Here is a 19,143-nt window from a genome sequence, read left to right as displayed (position 1 = left end):
AATTCTCACATTGATCTCTATGCTCCATTTGGAATTTAAGTATGCAAAGTACATCCAATTTTGTCTTGCCATCTGATTATGGAAGATGGGAAAGTCACCCTAAGATTATTTAGTAAAAAAGTCTCTCTTTTCCCCCAGTTATTTGAAATGCTATCTTTATTATATACTAAATGTTCTATGCAATTCTCAATGCTCTATTGTGTTCCGCTAGCCTGTCCCCAACAACAAACTATTTTAGTTATAGAGGCTTTATAATGTTGCTTTTCATGTCTGGACCCCAACATATAGTACCAATTATTATGGAGCAGGACAGTCTGTAAAGACTACCTTTCCTGAGTGCTTACAGTGTCAGCTTTGGCACGTGGAGGGTACATTTCATTTTTAAAACTTTTTTTTTTAAAGATTTTATTTATTTATTCATGAGAGACACACAGAGAGAGAGAGAGAGAGAGAGAGAGAGAGGCAGAGACACAGGCAGAAGGAGAAGCAGGCTCCATGCAGGGAGCCTGACGTGGGACTCGATCCTGGGACTCCAGGATCACACCCTGGACTGAGGGTGGCACTAGACTGCTGAGCCACTCGGGCTTCCCGGAGGGTACATTTCTGATCTCGTTTTCTCAGCATTGAGATGAACCTGTCACTGGGCTCCATGACTATGCACCACAGAGCCCTGACCAGCAGCAGGCTGTCAACAGTCTTGGGTAGTGCATTTAGGATTAACAGCGCAGTTTCAAAAACCAAAACACAATATACACATCACTGTATGTAGAGCTATCCCTTTTGTGAGCTGAGGCCCTTTACTGCCTCTGCAAAATGTTAGGACAGTTACTAATTTAGAGAGAAGGATATATGTCTAGCCTCCTAGCCATAGGCCCTGATCACATCCTTCCTGATACCTTATATCAACATTTCCTATATTTATGAGCCCCAAGAAATGCTTAAGTTCTACTTGTTAATGCCTACTTAGAGCTGAGGTATAGCTGGCTAGGCTAACTATAAAGAAGAAGAAAAATAATTTGCTTCTCCTATTTTTCAGGGTTATTAAAAAAATGTGCTAAAAAGATTCCTAAGTGAGGCAGAAGTAGTACTGGAATTAAAAGACTATCAACAGCTAGGTTTTTGCTGTGTTAATATAGATGTTCTCTTTCTTAATATAGCTTATATTAGTAAATGTTAAGGAATCTTCTAAAAAAGAAAACCTGTTTATGTCCAATTATCTGCTTTTAATGCTACTTAAAGATCAGATAAAACATTCCACAAATACTTTAGAAGCCACTTTTAGGAAAACAGACTTTTCTTACTTTGACCTTTTTTAAAAATTTTTATTTATTTATGATACTCAACACACAGAGAGAGAGAGAGAGGCAGAGACATAGGCAGAGGGAAAAGCAGGCTCCATGCAGGGAGCCTGATGTGGGACTCAATCCTGGGTCTCCAGGATTGCGCCCTGGGCCAAAGGCAGGCGCTAAACCGCTGCGCCACCCAGGGATCCCTTACTTTGACCTTTTAATCCCTACTTTTACTGTCACCAAGCAACATACCCGTTGTTGAATAGGCCACGGTTTTGTAATGGCAGACAGGTCACAAGCTGTCATCAGCATCGCTCTGTTAAGGCAAAAAGAAGCCCAATGCTATGATTAACTTTTTATGCAAATATATACTCTCAGTAAATAGTTACAGGTAAAAAGGTTAAATTAAAGCCTCCTAAACTCTGATGATGTCAGTTTACAAAGACCAAAGAAACAGAAACAATTTATATGGAAGTGTGGCTGACTCAGTGATAGCAGAGTGTCAACTCTTTTGGTTGTCCATTGAACTGGAATTGCCCTAAAATTGCCTCATTTAGCTCCAGATTGGCACAAGGAGAGAAATTATTAACCTCTGGGCAAAAACTTGCCTCCTGTTACTATTTTTTTTCACCTTGGTAGTCCATTCTCAGTGAAGTAAGATGAAAACACACTGACTACTAATAATTAGCCACTGAAGGATAACATCAGATATCCTACTGATAAAAGTCCTAGGGGAGCAAGAATTATGGTGGGTCATCCTTTTTTAAAAAATGTTTTATTTAAATTCAATTTACCAATATAGAATAACACCCAGTGCTCATCCCATCAAGTGCCCTCCTTAGTGCCTGTCACCCAGTTACCCCATGCCCCCACCCACCTCCCCTTTGGTAACCCTTTGTTTGCTTCCCAGAGTTAGGAGTCTCTTATGGTTTGTCTTTAATGGTGGGGTCATCCTAATGCTGACCTCAGCACATGTGAGAAGCTCTGACTTCCAAACAGTATCTGCCATTTCCCTTCAAGAGGGAAATGAGAGGATAGTGCTGTTTCATCTTTCTGTTGAGAGAAATGGAAACCATGCTGGGCTGTAGAGTCAATGACAAAGTGCTCTAGAGCTCAACAGCATAATTGTATGAAAATGGTTCTGTCCTTCGTGCAGTGTTTTCCCATGTTGGACCCAGATGTCTGTTTGTAATAATTTATCAGAAGGAACAGGTGGAAAGGCCATCACCGTAGTATAGAAACACTTGTGGTGAAGGACTGTATCCCTTGTCCCTGCAGGGAAACCCAACCTAAAAAAAAAACAAAAACGTCCTTCTTAACTACGTTAGGCAAAAAGAAGAGTGGTTTTCTGCTGCTACCCTACCTCTTCCACCACCTCTCTTGGAGGAGTGCAACAAAGATACTTTTAATCACGTTTAAACCCATTTTCATGAAGGATTTCAGTGCTTGCCAGTATAAACCACTTGCCCCAAAGAAGGCTATGCATCCACAGAGGCTTCACTAAGATCTGAAAAATGAGGGGATCCCTGGGTGGCTCAGTGGTTTAGCTCCTGCCTTTGGCCCACCCAGGTCGTGGTCCTGGAGACCCGGGATTGAGTCCCACATCAGGCTCCCTGCATGGAGCCTGCTTCTCCCTCTCCCTGTGTCTCTGCCTCTCTCTCTCTCTGTGTGTGTCTCTCATGAATAAATAAATAAAATCTTAAAAAAAAATTCTGAAAAATGAGTGCACACGGGGACATTGACAACTCCAACCGCACTTCTCCCCTCAAGGTCCCTCGGGTAGGACGGAGCAGCAGGGACCTGTGCAGACTTGGAACTGCAGTTTGTTTCTTTTTTTGCTATTGGGATAAACTGTTCGCTAACTATAGTAGCAGGTCTATACTTTTCCTTTTCTTTTTTTTCTTTTTTGTTTTTTAAAAGACTTTTATTTTTAAGGAATCTCTACACCCAACATGGGGCTCGAACTCCTAGCCCTGAGATCAGGAGTCATGCTCTACCAAGTGAGACAGCCAGGTGCCCCTTAAAGGTCTATACTTTTCTAACCACTGTGATGAAAAACATTTTGAGGCTATGAAGTTAAGCATGATTACAGAACAGCTGGGCATTTGAGTATTGTCTCCTTAAAATCTGCATCTTCATTTGCATGCTAAATGGTATCATTCCGTTTAAAGAAATGCTAATTTCAGGGGCATCTGGGTGGCTCAGTTGGTTAAGAGGTTAAGCATCTGCCTTGGGCTCAGGTCTTTTTTTTAATTTTATTTATTTACTTATTTTTTTTGGCTCAGGTCTTGATCCCAGGGTGCTAGGATGGAGCCCCACATTGGGCTCCCTGCTCAGTGGGGAGCCTGCTTCTTCCCCCTCTGACCCTTCCCCCAGCTCAAATAAATAAATAAAACCTTTATTTTTTTTTTTTCTCTCTCTCTCTCTCAAATAAATACAATCTTTAAATAAAAATGTAAAATTAAAATTGTAATAGCACTCCTTGGAATTCTATGTCATTCTTCTATTATTGACCACTTGTTCTTTGTTATCAATCCAGTTCTTGCCAAGACAAAGGTACCAGTGAATGCTAACAGCAAAGGGGTGGTGTCTACAGCTGGAAGGGAGGGACAGGTGTACAGGGGAGTTAAATGGAAATCCTGCCTATCTGACTGTGCTACGCTACTATCACTCAAGAGAGGGAAACCCTTCACAACCATCCTCTTGCTCCCACAATCTTTGGGGTGCTATTTGCAGCTGTTCCATTCCAAAGAATCGGGAATATGAGCAAGGGGACCTTATAGCTTTGTATCAATATTCAACCGCCTTTTAAAGGTCCTTCGAGGACAAAGAAGTGATTTATTCACTTGCATTTGCAAATCCATTTCCTTTCAAATAAATATTCATATTCAGCCCTTTATATAACATTCTAGAGAATTCTGACAGCCTCGAAGATCATCACCCTGTGACAAATAACTGCAGTAAAATCTGATAATAGTAAAATTAATTGGGTAGCAAAACTTCAGCTTTAAGGACAGTAAACCTACTTACAAAAACAACTCTTTTTGATGAGGATCTTCCAAGTTGAATTGATTTTTTCTTATAAGTTCAAAAAATTCTCCTCGTCTCCTTGAAAATAAAGAAAAATATTTGGTAGTTATGATGAGTCCCCAGGCTCTTGTTTCTTTGGTTGACAGACTCACAGAGTAAATTTTTTGAAAAAAGATCTCTAATGGTTTTTTCCCCTCTTAAAATCCAATATAGAAATCATTTAAGGAACTAAAAATATCTCACTTTCCTCTCTTCTTTCATTTTCTTTGGGTAAAACAATAAACTTCATCTAGTTTTTAACTATGAATCACAAATAATAATAATAATTTCAATTCTTAAACATGATTTTAAGAAAATGAAACAATAGGAGTTAAAAATTTGATGCCAAAATGACTTAAGAAATTTTAAGTGTATGGCATAATCAGATTTATATGGCTTCAGTTTAATTTCATTTATCTTATATATTATGGTATAGGGTAAAAACTTTATGTTCATAATAATTATTTTATGTCAGTATAAAATGGTGAAGGCTTTTTGAAGCAAAGTGACTTTGGGTGTACACTAATATTCACTAGTGTACATACAGTGTGCAGTGAATACCTCCTATGCGCCCAGCACTGTTAAGAATCTTGGGAAGTTATTAAGACACGAGTCCTTTTCAAAATCTAGTCGGATGGGCAGCCCGGGTGGCTCAGTGGTTTAGCGCTGGCTTCAGCCCAGGGAGTGATTCTGAAGAGCCGGGATCGAGTCCCACATCAGGCTCCCTGCATGGAGACTGCTTCTCCCTCTGCCTGTGTTTCTGCCTCTTTCTGTGTCTCTCATGAATAAATAAATAAATAAATAAATAAATAAATAAATAAATAAATAAAATCTTTAAAAATATATAAAATAAAATCTAGTCAGAGACACAAAACAAATGTAGAAAAACTTATCTAACAAAATTGACTCAAAAAAAAAAATTGACTATGTGATCTGAGTACCAAAAATGAAAAAATACATTTTGTAAGGGTTCAGAGGTGAGACCTGAGTGGCCTGGAAAGGCTGGAAGTCTTTGTGGTTACAGGTATTTTTAAATTCTTAGTAACTTGATAATCTTTATTCTGCAATCATTTTAAATAAACTAAGGTTTGCCGCTTTTTCTTTTATCCTAATTAACTTTAAAGTGCTCCAAAATCCAACGATGCAGACACTTTTAGATGCAGTTACTTTTAGATGTATAATAGTGAATATCTGGTATGTGTTTTTGTGTGTCTATTCTATTTGTTTTTACTTCTCCTAAGAGTGGTTGAAGCCATGGATGTGACTCTCTGTGCAGAGGGAGAGAGGGCTGCGCTTCAGGGAAATCCCATGAGTGCCACCAGAAGACTTGCCTCACTCCTATACATGTAGCAACAACCTGGTTTGTGTGTGGGAAACTGATGCCTCCCCAAATGCAGCAAAGTTTCTTCTTGATTTTAGAAAGGCAGTTTAGTTACAGGCAAATGCATACATGCATGATAAATACTACTCTAATGCACACTTTAATTTTTTGAGTCAGTAGCTTCACTAATTAAAGTTCTACATTAATATTCTTCTGCCAAAATCAAATAAAAAGAAACAAGAGTTATTTGTCTTGCACTTACTTAGCTCCTTCTCCTGCCCACCTAGGCTTAGATGACAGCATGGAGGGACTGTCACGTGGTCAGAAGCTGGGGGAGTAAAGAAAAGGAGGCAAAGCGAACGGGCTCTCAATCTTTAGGTTGGACAACCTAGCTTGGGATGACGTTAGGATGGTTATGTACTTGGTACCTAGCTTCAGAGACATAGCAGTAGATAAACACAAATAACTCTGTATTCTGTAACTGCTAGCATTAAGTAATAAGTCAAAGGAGTACGCTTTCCGGGCTTCCTTTAAGAAACTGCTCCATTTGAAAAACAAGATATTTGACTTGCCAGGACATTTGTCTTTATAATCTAAAAATTTTCCAATATGCATTTTAAAAATTTGAAACAATGCAAACACTTCCAAGACCTATTTATCTCAGAATATTTCTTAAAACTTACTTAATGTACAATGCTAGGTCTGTGGCTAAAATAGCTTGCTTGATTATTTTCAGCGTGGTCTTATATTCTTCAATGGAGAGGCCACTGAGAATCTGATTGCCCTTTATAAAAAAGAAAACCATCATTAGCACTCCACTTGGAGAAGCTGCTGACAAGAACAAAATCTGAAGTTACAGTGACATATCTTAAACACACACCTTGTATTCTGAGCTCATGAATACAGAGGACACCTGCTTACTTGGAATAAATGCCATGAAATGATGTTTGCCCTCTATGCTTCCACCCCTACCACCTCGTCTGATAAGAAAGACAGCTTCATAACGGTACATCTGCCTACACATGCATGTTTTTCCAAAACTTAAACTCTTTTGTCCAGACCTAAAATCTAATAACTACTATATATCTTTGTCCTTTGGACAGGTTAATTGCTATAGTGTACAGCAAGAGAAATTTTGAAAAATCAAAGCCATCTTAATGGACATGAAGAGTAGAGTAGTGAAACTTTTAAACAAAATGGTGGGATCCCTGGGTGGCGTAGCGGTTTGGCGCCTGCCTTTGGCCCAGGGCGCGATCCTGGAGACCCGGGATCGAATCCCATGTCAGGCTCCTGGTGCATGGAGCCTGCTTCTCCCTCTGCCTGTGTCTCTGCCTCTCTCTCTCTCTCTCTCTCTCTTTCTGTGTGACTATCATAAATAAATAAAAATTTTTAAAAAATAATCAAAATGTTTATAAAGAAATCAGTTCTCTATGGATTTTGTAATAAATCCAGTAACGTTTTTTTTGGATGCAAATTTATATAATTTTAATTTATTCAATACTGAGAACAGTGTGTATTCTTTAGGAGTATGCCAATACGGATGGGTTATAGGGCGTGGGCCAAAGGTGTGCTTACTGGTGATAAAAAGCAAGGATGGGTTAAAACATCTATAAAAAATATTGAAAAGGTGGTAAATTCAGCTGTAAACAATGAAAAATTTTTGCTATATAACCATTTAAAAAAAATTTCTTGTCTGTAATTTAAAGCATAGTGGCTCTGTCATCTTGAACTACAGAAAACATCCCTTGGAGACTCAGCATATATTCAAAACAACATCTGCAAATTAAGTCAGATGTGCTTCCTAAATCTCAGGGCCAATAAAAAACCCCAGAGGTGTAGGAATGAGATCTGGAGGCAAAGGATTTGTTCTGAAGACAGGGACACTGCTGTGTGTGGTGTGCCAGGGCCAAGACACTAGTTCGAGAATAACTAGATGCCAACATCATGGCATATATCTAATTAATGAATCCATGATTACAACCATAAACATTGTTTTTAAGTATGAAATCATTTTAGGTTCTAGACCAGAAAGAAAACTATTTAGAAAAAAACTCTTGATACTTATATTTATTTTAAAATAGAACAATTTCAAGTGGAAAATGAAAGAAAAGGTTACTACTCTGTGGGATGGCTTGCAACCTCCAAGTTTTGGAGGCATGGGGTTGATTTCAGTCCTGTCTTTTTCAAGGACCACAAAGAGGGCTAAAGAACCTTAGCAGGGGGCACCTGGGTGGCTCAGCGGTTAAGCATCTGCCTTTGGCTCAGGGCATGATCCCGGGGTCCTGGGATAGAGCCCTACATTGGGCTCCCTGCAGGGAGCCTGCTTCTCTTTCTGCCTATGTCTCTGCCTCTCTCTGTGTGTGTCTCTCATAAATAAATAAAATTTTAAAAAAGAAAAAAATAAAGAACCTTAGCTTTAGAAAGGAGGTGAAAGTGAGCAACCCGATTTTCAGGAGCTGAGGAAGGAGCCATAAATAAACCAGACAGAGGTGATCATTCACATTAAAGAAATATCTAGTAGGAAAACCTCACAAATGAAGGCACTTGGCAGGGATCATGAACTTACCCACAAGAAAATAACTTGGTTTAAACACCTACCAGGCACAAAGAGTAAGAAACCCCTCACAGTCAGTACCTGTCTGTTGAGAATGTTCGTGTCCCTCTTCTTACCTATTCCTTACTCCCCAAGTCTGGAGGGGTAGGAAACTACATGGGGGTTTAGGAATGAGGAAGGAGATTAAAAAAAAAAAAAAAAAGGTAGGGATGAAAGAAGCCAACCAGAGCAGTAAGTGGAGAACCTGAAACTTTAAACGAAGTCTAGACTTTGGACTATTTTACAAGACTGGACATTTTGGTTTCTAATTGAGAATTGTATACTGTATTTTGGGACTTAAAGTAATTAGAAGGCTTCTACTTAAAAAGAATGACCAGAAAATGGGGCACCTGGCTGGCTCAGTTGGTTGAGCATCTGACTCTTGATTTCAACTCAGGTCATGATCTTGGGGTCATGGGATTGAGCCCTGTGTCAGGCTAGTGTTGGGCATGGAATCCACTTAAGATTCTCTCTCTCCCTCTCCCTTTGTCCTCTCCCCCCATTTACGCATGTGTGCTTGCTCTCAAAAAAAAAAAAAAAAAAAAAAAAAAGACCAGATAACTCATGGGACTCCCAAATTTCTAGGGCTCAGAGAAGAACTAGCCACACTGGGTAAACATAAAAAGATGGAGGTAAAATTGCTTTAAGAGTATATACCACGCATTGTGTTTGTTCCACATAAGTTGCAGTCTTCACTTTTTTCCTATTATAAAGGTAATACATGCATTTAGTAGACAGTGTGAATAATGAACAAATCAGAATAAGAACATAAAAAGTATTAATAATTTAACTAGACAAAGACCACCTTTGTTGATGTTTTGGTGTACATTATTTTATTTTCCTTAACATAAATTAGCATAGCATATGCTTTTTTACATTGATAAATACTCATTTCACCAAACTGTTGAGTAGCTTTATTCCTTAACATAACAGTTTGTTAGTGGTCAGAAGATTCAATAAAAAGAGGAACAGGCATGGTTTTGTGAAAGCAAACCTTTGAGAGCTGTATAAACCACATTTGACCAAAAAAAAAAAAAAAAAAAAAAAGAATTAACTGAGAGCCATAAAATACTAGTTTTGCTTGTTTCTAGTTTGCAAAAACCAAACAGAGGTGAGTAACCAGATATCCTTTATCAGGCAACACTTAGACAGTCTTGGTTGTCTAGAGAAATGAGGCTAGGAAGATTGCAAATGTTTTGGCTTTGCCTTCCTTACCCAAAAAGGAATAAAGCATGCTCAAGAATTTATGATGCTGGGAATAAATCCAAAATTTAAAAATAAAACTGAATTTATAAAGCTCCCTTTTAAAATTCCACAACCATAAAGTAGGTACTTACTGGACTATTAAGAATCATCAGGCACTGGTCAAAATGATGATGCTCCATGATTGAATGGCAGTAGAGTTGAGCAAGTGGGTGTTCACTTCTGAAAAATATTTTGTTGAAGAGAGAAAAACAGTTTAAAAATGACCAATTTACCCCCAATATGTCAGTTATTAATGTCTTCTTCATACCAGTTAATAAAAAAACGGGCTACTGCACAAAATTAATCAAACTAACAATCCTTTTGCTGGGGAAAAAAGTGAGTTAATCTCTGGGAAATAAAGAGTCAAACTATTTTCAAATACCTGTGTGATCAGTGCCAGTTCAAAGCATAAACAACTTCACTGGTTTTAATACTGATAAAATAGTAAATTGGAAGAAGGACAAAAGACTAATTTCTTGAGACATGAAAAAAAAATCTCTGAAATACCTGTACCAATGAGATTTTTCAGTTTCAAAACTGCAATTTAAAACCTGGAACAAATTTCAGTGCTAGTCTTTCCACTGAAATAAGGCAGCATATTCACACGTGCCTACATATCCAAAAACAGCAGACTGAGATGGAATTATCAAGTTCAATTTTGGAAGGCACAGAAAAGGGGCAGGGCTGGTGCACGCCCCCCTTTGAAGGGAGGGAGGAGACAACTGTGTTGGGACACATGCCCCATGTGGGATCCAGGTTATTTCAGTATGGGATCTCCTGCAAGCTCTTTAATTTGAACTTGGGGGAAACGGTGGGGACCATTTGGCTGGGTGAAGGGGGTGGGAAGGATAATTACACTCAGTTCATTATATGGAACACGCAGTCACAAATCGAGATCTAAAGCATGACACACACAGCCCTCTGCCTCATACTTCTCATGATCCTTCACATGTGAATACGAAGCACAATTTTCACCATTTTTTCTTGAAAAGGAAAAGTCAGAGGTCCTGAAAGTCTCTGTTTCTAAAATTTATAGGACAGGGGTTTATGCATTGTAAAGTACAAGTAAGTGTTGGAGAACACAGTTGACTTTGTTATTTCTTTATGCTACTATATGAATCATTAATTTACTTTGCATTTAACTTGAAGATAGAGAAGCTGCCCAAGAGGGAAGGAATAGAACACAGGAAGGAAATGAGCGGAGTAAGAGTAGCTTAAGGGAAAACCAAATCAATAAAAGGGAAATAAACCTAGGAGAGTGGGCAGTCGTCTATTCTTGTTTAATCTTCCACCAATCCTGCTGACTCCCAAACCTCCATTTTTGGTGCTGTTGTAACCTTTCCCAAGTTAGCTCCTGCCTGCCTGCCTGCCTGCTTTGCTCCTTCCACGTGCAGGGAGTTGTACAATGGACCAGATGCTGTGCTCGCCATCGGATGATGGGACACAACGGATGGAGTCAAATGAGCAGAGTTATAAAAAAACACACACATAAATTTGTTGGAGACTGCCGGAAGCTAGGTAGGAGGCCACTGGGAAGCTAGCAGTCCTAGTTCTAGTTACGTGGGTATGAGACAGCCGGAGCTAGGGTCACAGACTCCCGCACAAGCAGCAGCAGAGTTGTCTGAAAGCTCCGTAGAGGTAGGAGTTGGCAATAAATCCCGATGCTGGGGTCCAGCCGGGCTCTTCCTGGGGGAGAGTATGAATGCCAAGTTCCTACCTTGTCCTTTACTGACGTTGGAAAAAAGGGAGAAGATGATTAGGGTGGGAGGTGACGGAGGGGAAGAGGTCTAGTTGAGGGCGGGACCTGCAGACTTCAAGGTGCCTGAGGTCCACCAATGGATATAAACGTCTGTGCTTGGCTCTGGGCTGGAGGTGTAGACCTGGAACACTTCACCCTGCAGGTGGTTAGTAATCCAGGCCATGGGAGTAGATGAGGCAACGCTGAATAATGGAGGGCCTGGGGTAAAAAGAATGCTGGCCTCCCAGGCAGCCTGGGTGGCCCAGCGGTTTAGCGCCGCCTTCAGTCCAGAGCGTGATGATGGAGACCCAGGATCGAGTCCCACGTGGGGATCCCTGCCGGGAGCCTGCTTCTCCCTCTGCCTGTGTCTCTGCCCCTCTTTCTCTCTGTTTGTGTGTCTCTCATGAATAAATAAAATCTTATAAATAAAGTAATAAAAAAAAAAGAATGCTGGCCTTCCTTCTGAATTCTGGCTTGTGTTCTGTGCTCTTCTCGACTTTGGCCAGAGCCTTTTCTTGCCATTCAGACTGGCCTTGCTAAGGTCAACCTCAAAGCGACAACCACAGCCTTCTTCATTCCCTCCACTTAGATAAGGAAAAGCTTCTAGAGTACCTGTTTCTTTCCAATGAGATGTAAGAAACTCAAGGATATACAGTATTAGTTTAATATCAATTTTGCTCCACCAGCTGTTAGCTGTTCGGACATCTATTACCTTGTTAGACTGTAAACCTCTTGAGTTTGGTCACATCTGTTTCCCCTAATGATAATAATTACCATTTGCTGAGAACCTCCAACATGTCAGGCACTGTGTAAGTAGCTTATGTTCAGTTTTTGTTTCATACGGGACACTTCCGCTCACCACACAGAAAGCTGCAGCCCCACCTCTGACTCCAGCCACTGCTGTAGTGGCAGTTCCGTGCGTGACTTAACGGGTCCACTTGCTGAGCCCGCGCTACGGAGGAGCTGAGGCCCAAGGAGGTTGTCTCTGCCCAGTGGGGCACGGCAGCTTGTGGCTGGCTGGCCGTCCCCCCTCGGCCCCGTCCATTTATGCACAGTTCTGGGTCTCATTTCCCACGACTTCTCAAAGGCGCCTGGCAGGACTGAGCACCAGCTGCCCGTCCGAGTGGACGGCTGGTAGCTCATCTTCCCCTTGGCTTCTCCTTCTTTCGCGTCTTCACTCGCAGGCCTGCACTCCAGCTCCCCGGGGATCACAGGCACAAATGTGTGCACCCCAGCGTGTGTCTCAGGCTGTGTCCCCCGGGGAGCCCCAGGCTGAGGCCTCTCTCAGACTGGCATTTCAGCATTTATTCTTTAGCATTTGGCATTTATTCTTTAGACAACCAAGAGTTCGGAGGGATGATCTAACTTGCTCAAGGTCAAACACATCCTCTCACCACATCATGCTGGCCCATGCCGCCCCGGCACTTTGCACACAGCAGCCACTTACTGACATACTTAGAAGCTGGACCAGAAATGCCATTAGGCAGGTACGACACAAACTTGTTTAAACTTTCGAGCACATAATACATTTTTAGACAATGCAGAAAGGACTCTTTCACATTACAAAAACTTCTTGGGTTGTGGGATAGATGAATGCAAATTATGTGTGTTTGCCTTTGCTTACATTCTAAAAATATGATCTGTGAATCAATAAAAGGGTGACAAATGCCCAAGGTTTCCTGTTTACAAAAATATTCATGGACAGCAATGTATTCTACATTCTGTTGCTTTTTACTCCTTCAAACATGAGACTATGTTGTTTCTTTATATGAGATCCTGTCACGAGGACCCATCTGAGCCACTACTGCCACCGAGATTTATTCCCATGCTGATGTCAACAAGCAGCATGGACTGTACGCCCTTCCTTCATTTTCCTCTTGTCCTACAGTCGTTTGTCCATCTCCTCGAGCGGCGTTAGGATGTCAGTGCCCAATCAGAACATTCTAAAAATAGAAAGCCTTAGAAATCGATAGAAATGTATGCTCTGTGAGAAGAACAATGCCTGCTGCCCCTGCTGCTTTATAGACTCTCAACAACCATCCTTGATTTTGCTTCTCATCCATATATATTACTCTTGGGCTCGGCTCTCTCAACTACCTATCGTAAGCCATGTCAACCCCACTGACTTCTTTACTTCCCAGTTTCTCTCCAAATGATCACCGTGTATTCCAGCAGTCAGGGGCTATTTTACCTTTGCATTCTCTGCCATCAAATTAGATGCCACAGATGTTCAAGCTGATGATTCATTTGGCCTTTTGACCCTAGTTCTTTGAACGCCTTGACTCTACTGTCTCTTCTCACGTCAACAATACATACGTCTTTCTTTGTTCCACAGCTACTAGGTGCTGCTAGACACATTATTTTTGCTGCCCCAACATGGGACAAAGCAAGATCCTGAATTCCTGTACGTCCTTAACAGCATCCCCCCTTTGAAAAGGCTAAAAGCTGGAGAGCATTTACTCTGTGCAGGGTACTGTTACAAGTTCTTTACTTTTATTTATACTCCTTAATCCTTGTCAACAAAACAAAACAAACAAAACAAACTATAAGACAGGTACTGTCATTATTCCATTACACAGAGAAGGAAATATGGACAGGGATGTTAAATGACTCGTTCAAGGTCAGATGGTAAGGGGAGGAGTCAATATTTGCTTTTGCACCCAGGCATCTGGCTCGAGTTGGCCCTTAACCACCGTAACCGTCGTGGCCACTGTGGGGCGGCCTGAGGACTAACTGAACTCATATATATAAATTACTAAGAGGAGCTCCCAATGCCACATGGCAAGGGCCATATTAAGTGTTAACTTCTATTATTATTTTTATTAGCTGGTGACATTAAGACTCCTTGAACTTGCACTTTTTGCATACTGAGAGACTCCAGTAGTGTCTCAGGCCCTCCATCCTCAGTGGGAATGATCTCCTTCCTGGCTAATACAGACTATGCCCAGTTGAACTTTACAAACTGTGATTCTTGTGCTGTCTTTACTGCCCTGCTGTGGCCTTCAGAGCCTGCTGACAGTCCATTGCCACCATGCCAGCCCAGGTCTCCAGCTCACTTCTGTTTCTCTGACAGAGAGTGAATACCAGGGTACAAATGCAGGCCTGAGATACACGGTGGATTATAGTTACCAGGAAGTTCTTTCATTCTGATTTTATGGAAACTTAATCTTGGAAAAAAAAAAAAAAAACCTATTCCTTTGATCATTTTACCTCTTCTAACTCCCAACTCATTTACTATTTTCTCCTCATTGCCAACACTCCTTTCCCTCTGTCCTTCTCATGCCTTCCTCCCTAAATACATACACATGCATGTGTAGGTCCCATTTCTTCCATTTTCATAAGTGGCCCCACTGCTGTTCCAGTTTCTTGGGCCAGGAGGCAGGATTTCCCCCTTCCTTCAGGCATATAACCATCTGTTTAATATTAAATGGAAAGACCTTTCTCCTTCCATCTCTTCCTCACTGTGGCCAGTAGGTGATGGTCACCATGACTCTGGCTTGCTGTAGCAGCCTCTGAGCTGCACTCTGAGGTTCTAGTTTTGATCCATTACAGCCCGTGTCTGACTTTTCAGGCTCTCCTTCCCAAGCAAGGTCTTTACTGCCCACTGCAGTGGCTCCTTGTTTCTTCACTCTACCGCATCTCAAGTATACTGCTTGGTTTTATAGCTCTCTCTCCAAGGGGCCTATAACTTCTACTTGATCATCCTCTTATTCCCCATCCCTTGTCGGTGAGCCTCCTGACTGCACAGGCCATGATCGGTGTCCCATGGGAATGCCCCCCACCTCACAGTGTTTCTGGGATATCTTTGTCTTCTATCCTTTCTGATTCTGACCCACTTCCTAGGATCTCACTTCTCCCATGAACAGTGGAGATGGACAGCACCAGTCTTGACCAATCTCCTCTGCCGAACGCTTACAATCCATCCCCATTACTAAACAACTCAGGACTTACTAGGGGCTTTCTTGTGTTGATCACCACTGTTTCATGAGACTATGGTAATTACTTACAACAGGAACCACATTTCATGCTTTATAGCTCTCTTTCGGCCTAACAAAGTGCCAGGCCCTGGTAATTGCCCATTAGCCGGCTGCCTAAAATGTAGGATACTTTCACTCTATTATTTTATAAAATGTCAGACTTGAATCTAACCAGATAAATGCATCCACAACAGTCTTCTTATATTGACTGCAGGCCCAATCCAAGAGGTTTCTTTACAGGAGCTGAGTGTTACACTGTGCTCTCTCGAGTAGATGTCTGTACTTTGTCATTTTGTTCCTACTATTCTGTTTTTAAAATAATAATTTAATATCTTTCTCTTACCCACCCAAATGGGAGAAGAAAGTATAGCATTGAACTCTTCCCACTGGCACACCTGTAGTACTCCTCATAATGGCAGTTTTACTAATCAAGTAAGCCATCAAAGAACCAAATAATGGCGGCACCTGGGTGGCTCAGTCGGTTAAGCATCTGCCTTTAGATCAGGGTCCCAGGTCCCTTTAGTCCCAGGGTCCTGGGACCAAGCTCTGCACTGGGCTCCCTACTGAGCAGGGAGCCTGCTCTTCCCTCTCCTCCTTCCCCTGCTCGTGCTCTCTCTTTCTCTCTGTCAAATAAATGAAATCTTTTTCCAAAAACAACAACAACAACAAAAAACCAAATAATGAGTCAAAACATAATTTCTTGTACATCTTACTTCAAATTAATTTTCTGACAAGATGTTCAAGAGGAATGAATGACAGGAGAGTTCTGTTTCTAATTTTGCTACCACATGAGTGCTTTTCATCTTTTTGATATATTAGTTTTATTTCTGTGCCTTCTTCTATTGTGATAGTTTTCTTCATGTAGTGTTGGAATACTGACGAGATTGGATACTGTATACCTTTTTACAAGTTAGCTCCTTATATGGGAATGTTTATGGTACTCTTATTCCCCCAAGAGTCCCCTGGTTAAGAAAGTCCTCCTGAGGTATCACTCATTTACCACTAAGGAAAGAAAAAAAAAAAAACATCCCTGGAAAATTCTTCATTTCTTCTATTCAAACCACAGAGATGTAGGAAGAAATAAAAATCTCTGAAACTCCTTTAACTTTTTTTCTTGAAGTTATTCTTACTTGGTGGAAGTCTGCTTTGTGGTGTGTATGAAGGCAAGATTCTGCAGTCTATGAATTTTTCCCAGGACTTTTTTTTTAAGAGAAGATGACGTTTCTCCAGATGTTTTTCTGGGTAATTATTTTTAAATAAACAAAGGAAAAAAATAGCTGAGTCTCTAAAGCAAGGCAACATGGCATCTTAGAGCAAACTATACACCAATAATATGTTCAGCTTTGAGGTATGAGGGAACATAGCATTGATGGCTTGGATCTTTAGGCTATGCTCGACCCTCGCTATGTATCTTTTTGTGTGGTTGTTCCCTATCATAATTACTCCCGGGTCAACATGAGGCTCCGGAGCATGATCATGCGACAGAGGACACAGGACAGACATGTGATCCAGTCTGTTCTCCAAAATGTTTCCTCTTTAAGTTTAGATCTTAGGAAAGAAAGAGCCAGTCTCTGACACTCAGGCAAGAGCTTGATATCTTTTCCCATCAAAGGTCAGCAGAGGACACGGTGGCTGCATCACTACAATTCTTTTTACATGAAGTTTTCCATTTAATTAGATAAAGGGAATCTGAAATTCCTTCAAGATATCAGACATCTGGAATTTCCTTAAGAGATATATCCATTAGTCGCATCACTTGCATACTTTAAGAAAGTGCTCAGTAGTAAGAGATTTTGCCATTAAGATGTAGGCTTTCCAACTAAATTGCTACAAGTAAATAAACATGTGACGGTGGCTTAGAAATCTCATGAAAAGTGATGTCACCTTTATCCTCTCATTTGTCATTGCAAATGTCACTTTAGGATGGCCCGAAAAGGAGCCTGAAACACTTGTCTCAAGAGTCAGTATCTATTCTCAAGATCAGTCAAAAAGCAGACTTCTGGTGCTGATAGGACTATCACTAGCATCTGCTGCTAAGACTTAGCGCTTAAGTATGTACTTCACATTCTACCTGGTATTGGTATGTGTTATTTTTTAAAACTTACATCAACCCTATGAGGTAGGTAATATTATCTCCATTTTACAGAGCAGGAAATTGAAGCATAGAGAAATAAGTTCCCTTGCCCAAGGTCATATGGGAGCTAACCGTGTGCCAAAGGTAGGGTTTGAGTCTCATCTGACTGCAGGCCCAAACTTGCCAACACTGCACTCCACTGTTTTCCCTAAGACCAAAAGCCTCCTTCTACTGAGTTCTTCCTAAGTACTTAGGATCAAGCTAAGCACTTTTCAAATATTATCTCCTCTATTTCAGGGTAAAATTTTACTTTTTTGAACTAGGCTTTTTTTTTTTTTTAAGACTTTATTTGAGAGAGAGAGAGAGAGAGAGAGAGAGAGAGAGAGAGAGAGAGAGAAACAGACTCCCCACTGAGCAGGGAGCCCCAGGGGCTGGGTGAGGGGGCTTGATCCCAGGACCCTGATATCTTGATGGATCTGAAGGCAGATGCTTAACCCACTCAGCCACCCAGGCGCCCCCTGAGCTAGTCTTAATTGTTTTCTAATGAAGCGCTGAGTATACATAAACTAAAGCAAAATTCTTGGTAATTATCTAGTGAAATTAGATTCTCAACATAAAGATTCTTTTGAACTTCAGGCCAGAAATGTTATCAATCCAATATTGGATTGGATTATTTTTTTTCCCATTTCCCTTAAATAAAACCAGAGTATGTTATGGGGCCTTGATCAATTGAAATTTGGTACCATCAAATTTTGCTGTGGCTTTTACCTTAAAAAAGATAGCCCTACAATTGAAAAGAAACATTTTCTTCTCTAGCTGGGGAAAACCTGCCTTACCGCTGTATGTAAGAGTTATTCACACCACGGTGGTCCAAGTCGTGGCTGAGAGCAGCAATCAGCAGGGCAAGTATCTCCAGGTCAGTCAGCTTGTTCTGTGTGACCAAAGAAGTCAGAGGAAAGAAAGAGAAAGACAATTTGGTAAAGTTCATTATCCTACCTCTTTTCATCAATCACATATTTGTTTTTCTGAGTGTTTTTCACATGGGATTCTTTACAGTCACAGAGGACTCATGCTAGAATCCTACTCTGCGGGGAACCAGCTGTACCCTGTCTTCAGGGTGGGATTATTAGAAACGTCATTTATCAACAGAGAAGGTTGAAATGCCTCTAACAATCAGTAATCTGTCCACCTCCTGTAAAGAGCATTAACTTTTCATGATCTCTCTCTATATATATATGTGGAATCATCAAACTAAACTTTAAATAATTGGTATCTCTCTGCCTTCTAACTCCCTGAAGATTCTGCTGCCCTCACTCCCTGCTGTTAGTGCTACATCCTTCAGGAACACAAACAATATGAGCAGTAAGCAAAACGACATAAAAAAAAAGAGGATTAGGAATGAAAAAAAATCTGCCTTTAAAAAGTTGCACAATATATTCCAAGGCCAACCATAGTTATTTTTGTCACATCTGCCATTTGTATTATTTGTACTACTGGTCTCCTTTATCATTAAGAAAACAAGTTGAAATCATGATCAGCTCCACTCTGCGGGAACCCTCAACGTTCTATGCAGTATGTCTACAACGTTAGACAAAATCATCATTTTGTTATTCTTCATAAAAAAAGCAAGGATAGTCTTCAGCGGTATAATCCTGGTGACCTTTCTATAGCCCAAAATAAGTTTATCCTAATTTTTATAAATGTTTGCTATGGCAGGAAAATACTACTATGGTATTTCATATGGATTCGTGGACAACAATCCCTTCTTTTAGCTCTAGCCAGTTAAAATGTGCAGCCTATGGAAGGAGAGTCAGAGAATAATATTTTTAGAATTTCC

General features: G+C 40.7%; 1 protein-coding gene across 4 annotated transcripts in view; it reads right to left on the bottom strand.

Moving 5' to 3' along the window:
- PDE5A (phosphodiesterase 5A) overlaps positions 1-19,143 on the bottom strand; it is a 133,006-nt gene that overhangs the window by 11,222 nt on the left and 102,641 nt on the right. For all 4 annotated transcript variants that reach the window (XM_026013453.2, XM_072755353.1, XM_072755352.1 and 1 more), the window contains exons 14-18: positions 18,143-18,237; positions 9,610-9,697; positions 6,363-6,463; positions 4,320-4,397; positions 1,542-1,605 (exon numbers count right to left, since the gene is read on the bottom strand). In XM_026013453.2, coding sequence (XP_025869238.2) covers positions 1,542-1,605; positions 4,320-4,397; positions 6,363-6,463; positions 9,610-9,697; positions 18,143-18,237 — 426 coding nt within the window. The remainder of the gene's footprint in view (positions 1-1,541; positions 1,606-4,319; positions 4,398-6,362; positions 6,464-9,609; positions 9,698-18,142; positions 18,238-19,143) is intronic.

This window comes from Vulpes vulpes, chromosome 4 (genome assembly GCF_048418805.1).
Source record: "Vulpes vulpes isolate BD-2025 chromosome 4, VulVul3, whole genome shotgun sequence".
Taxonomy (NCBI): Eukaryota; Metazoa; Chordata; class Mammalia; order Carnivora; family Canidae; genus Vulpes; species Vulpes vulpes.
The sequence above is the reverse complement of the archived record's forward strand: the minus strand, read 5'-3'. Positions and strand labels throughout refer to the sequence as shown.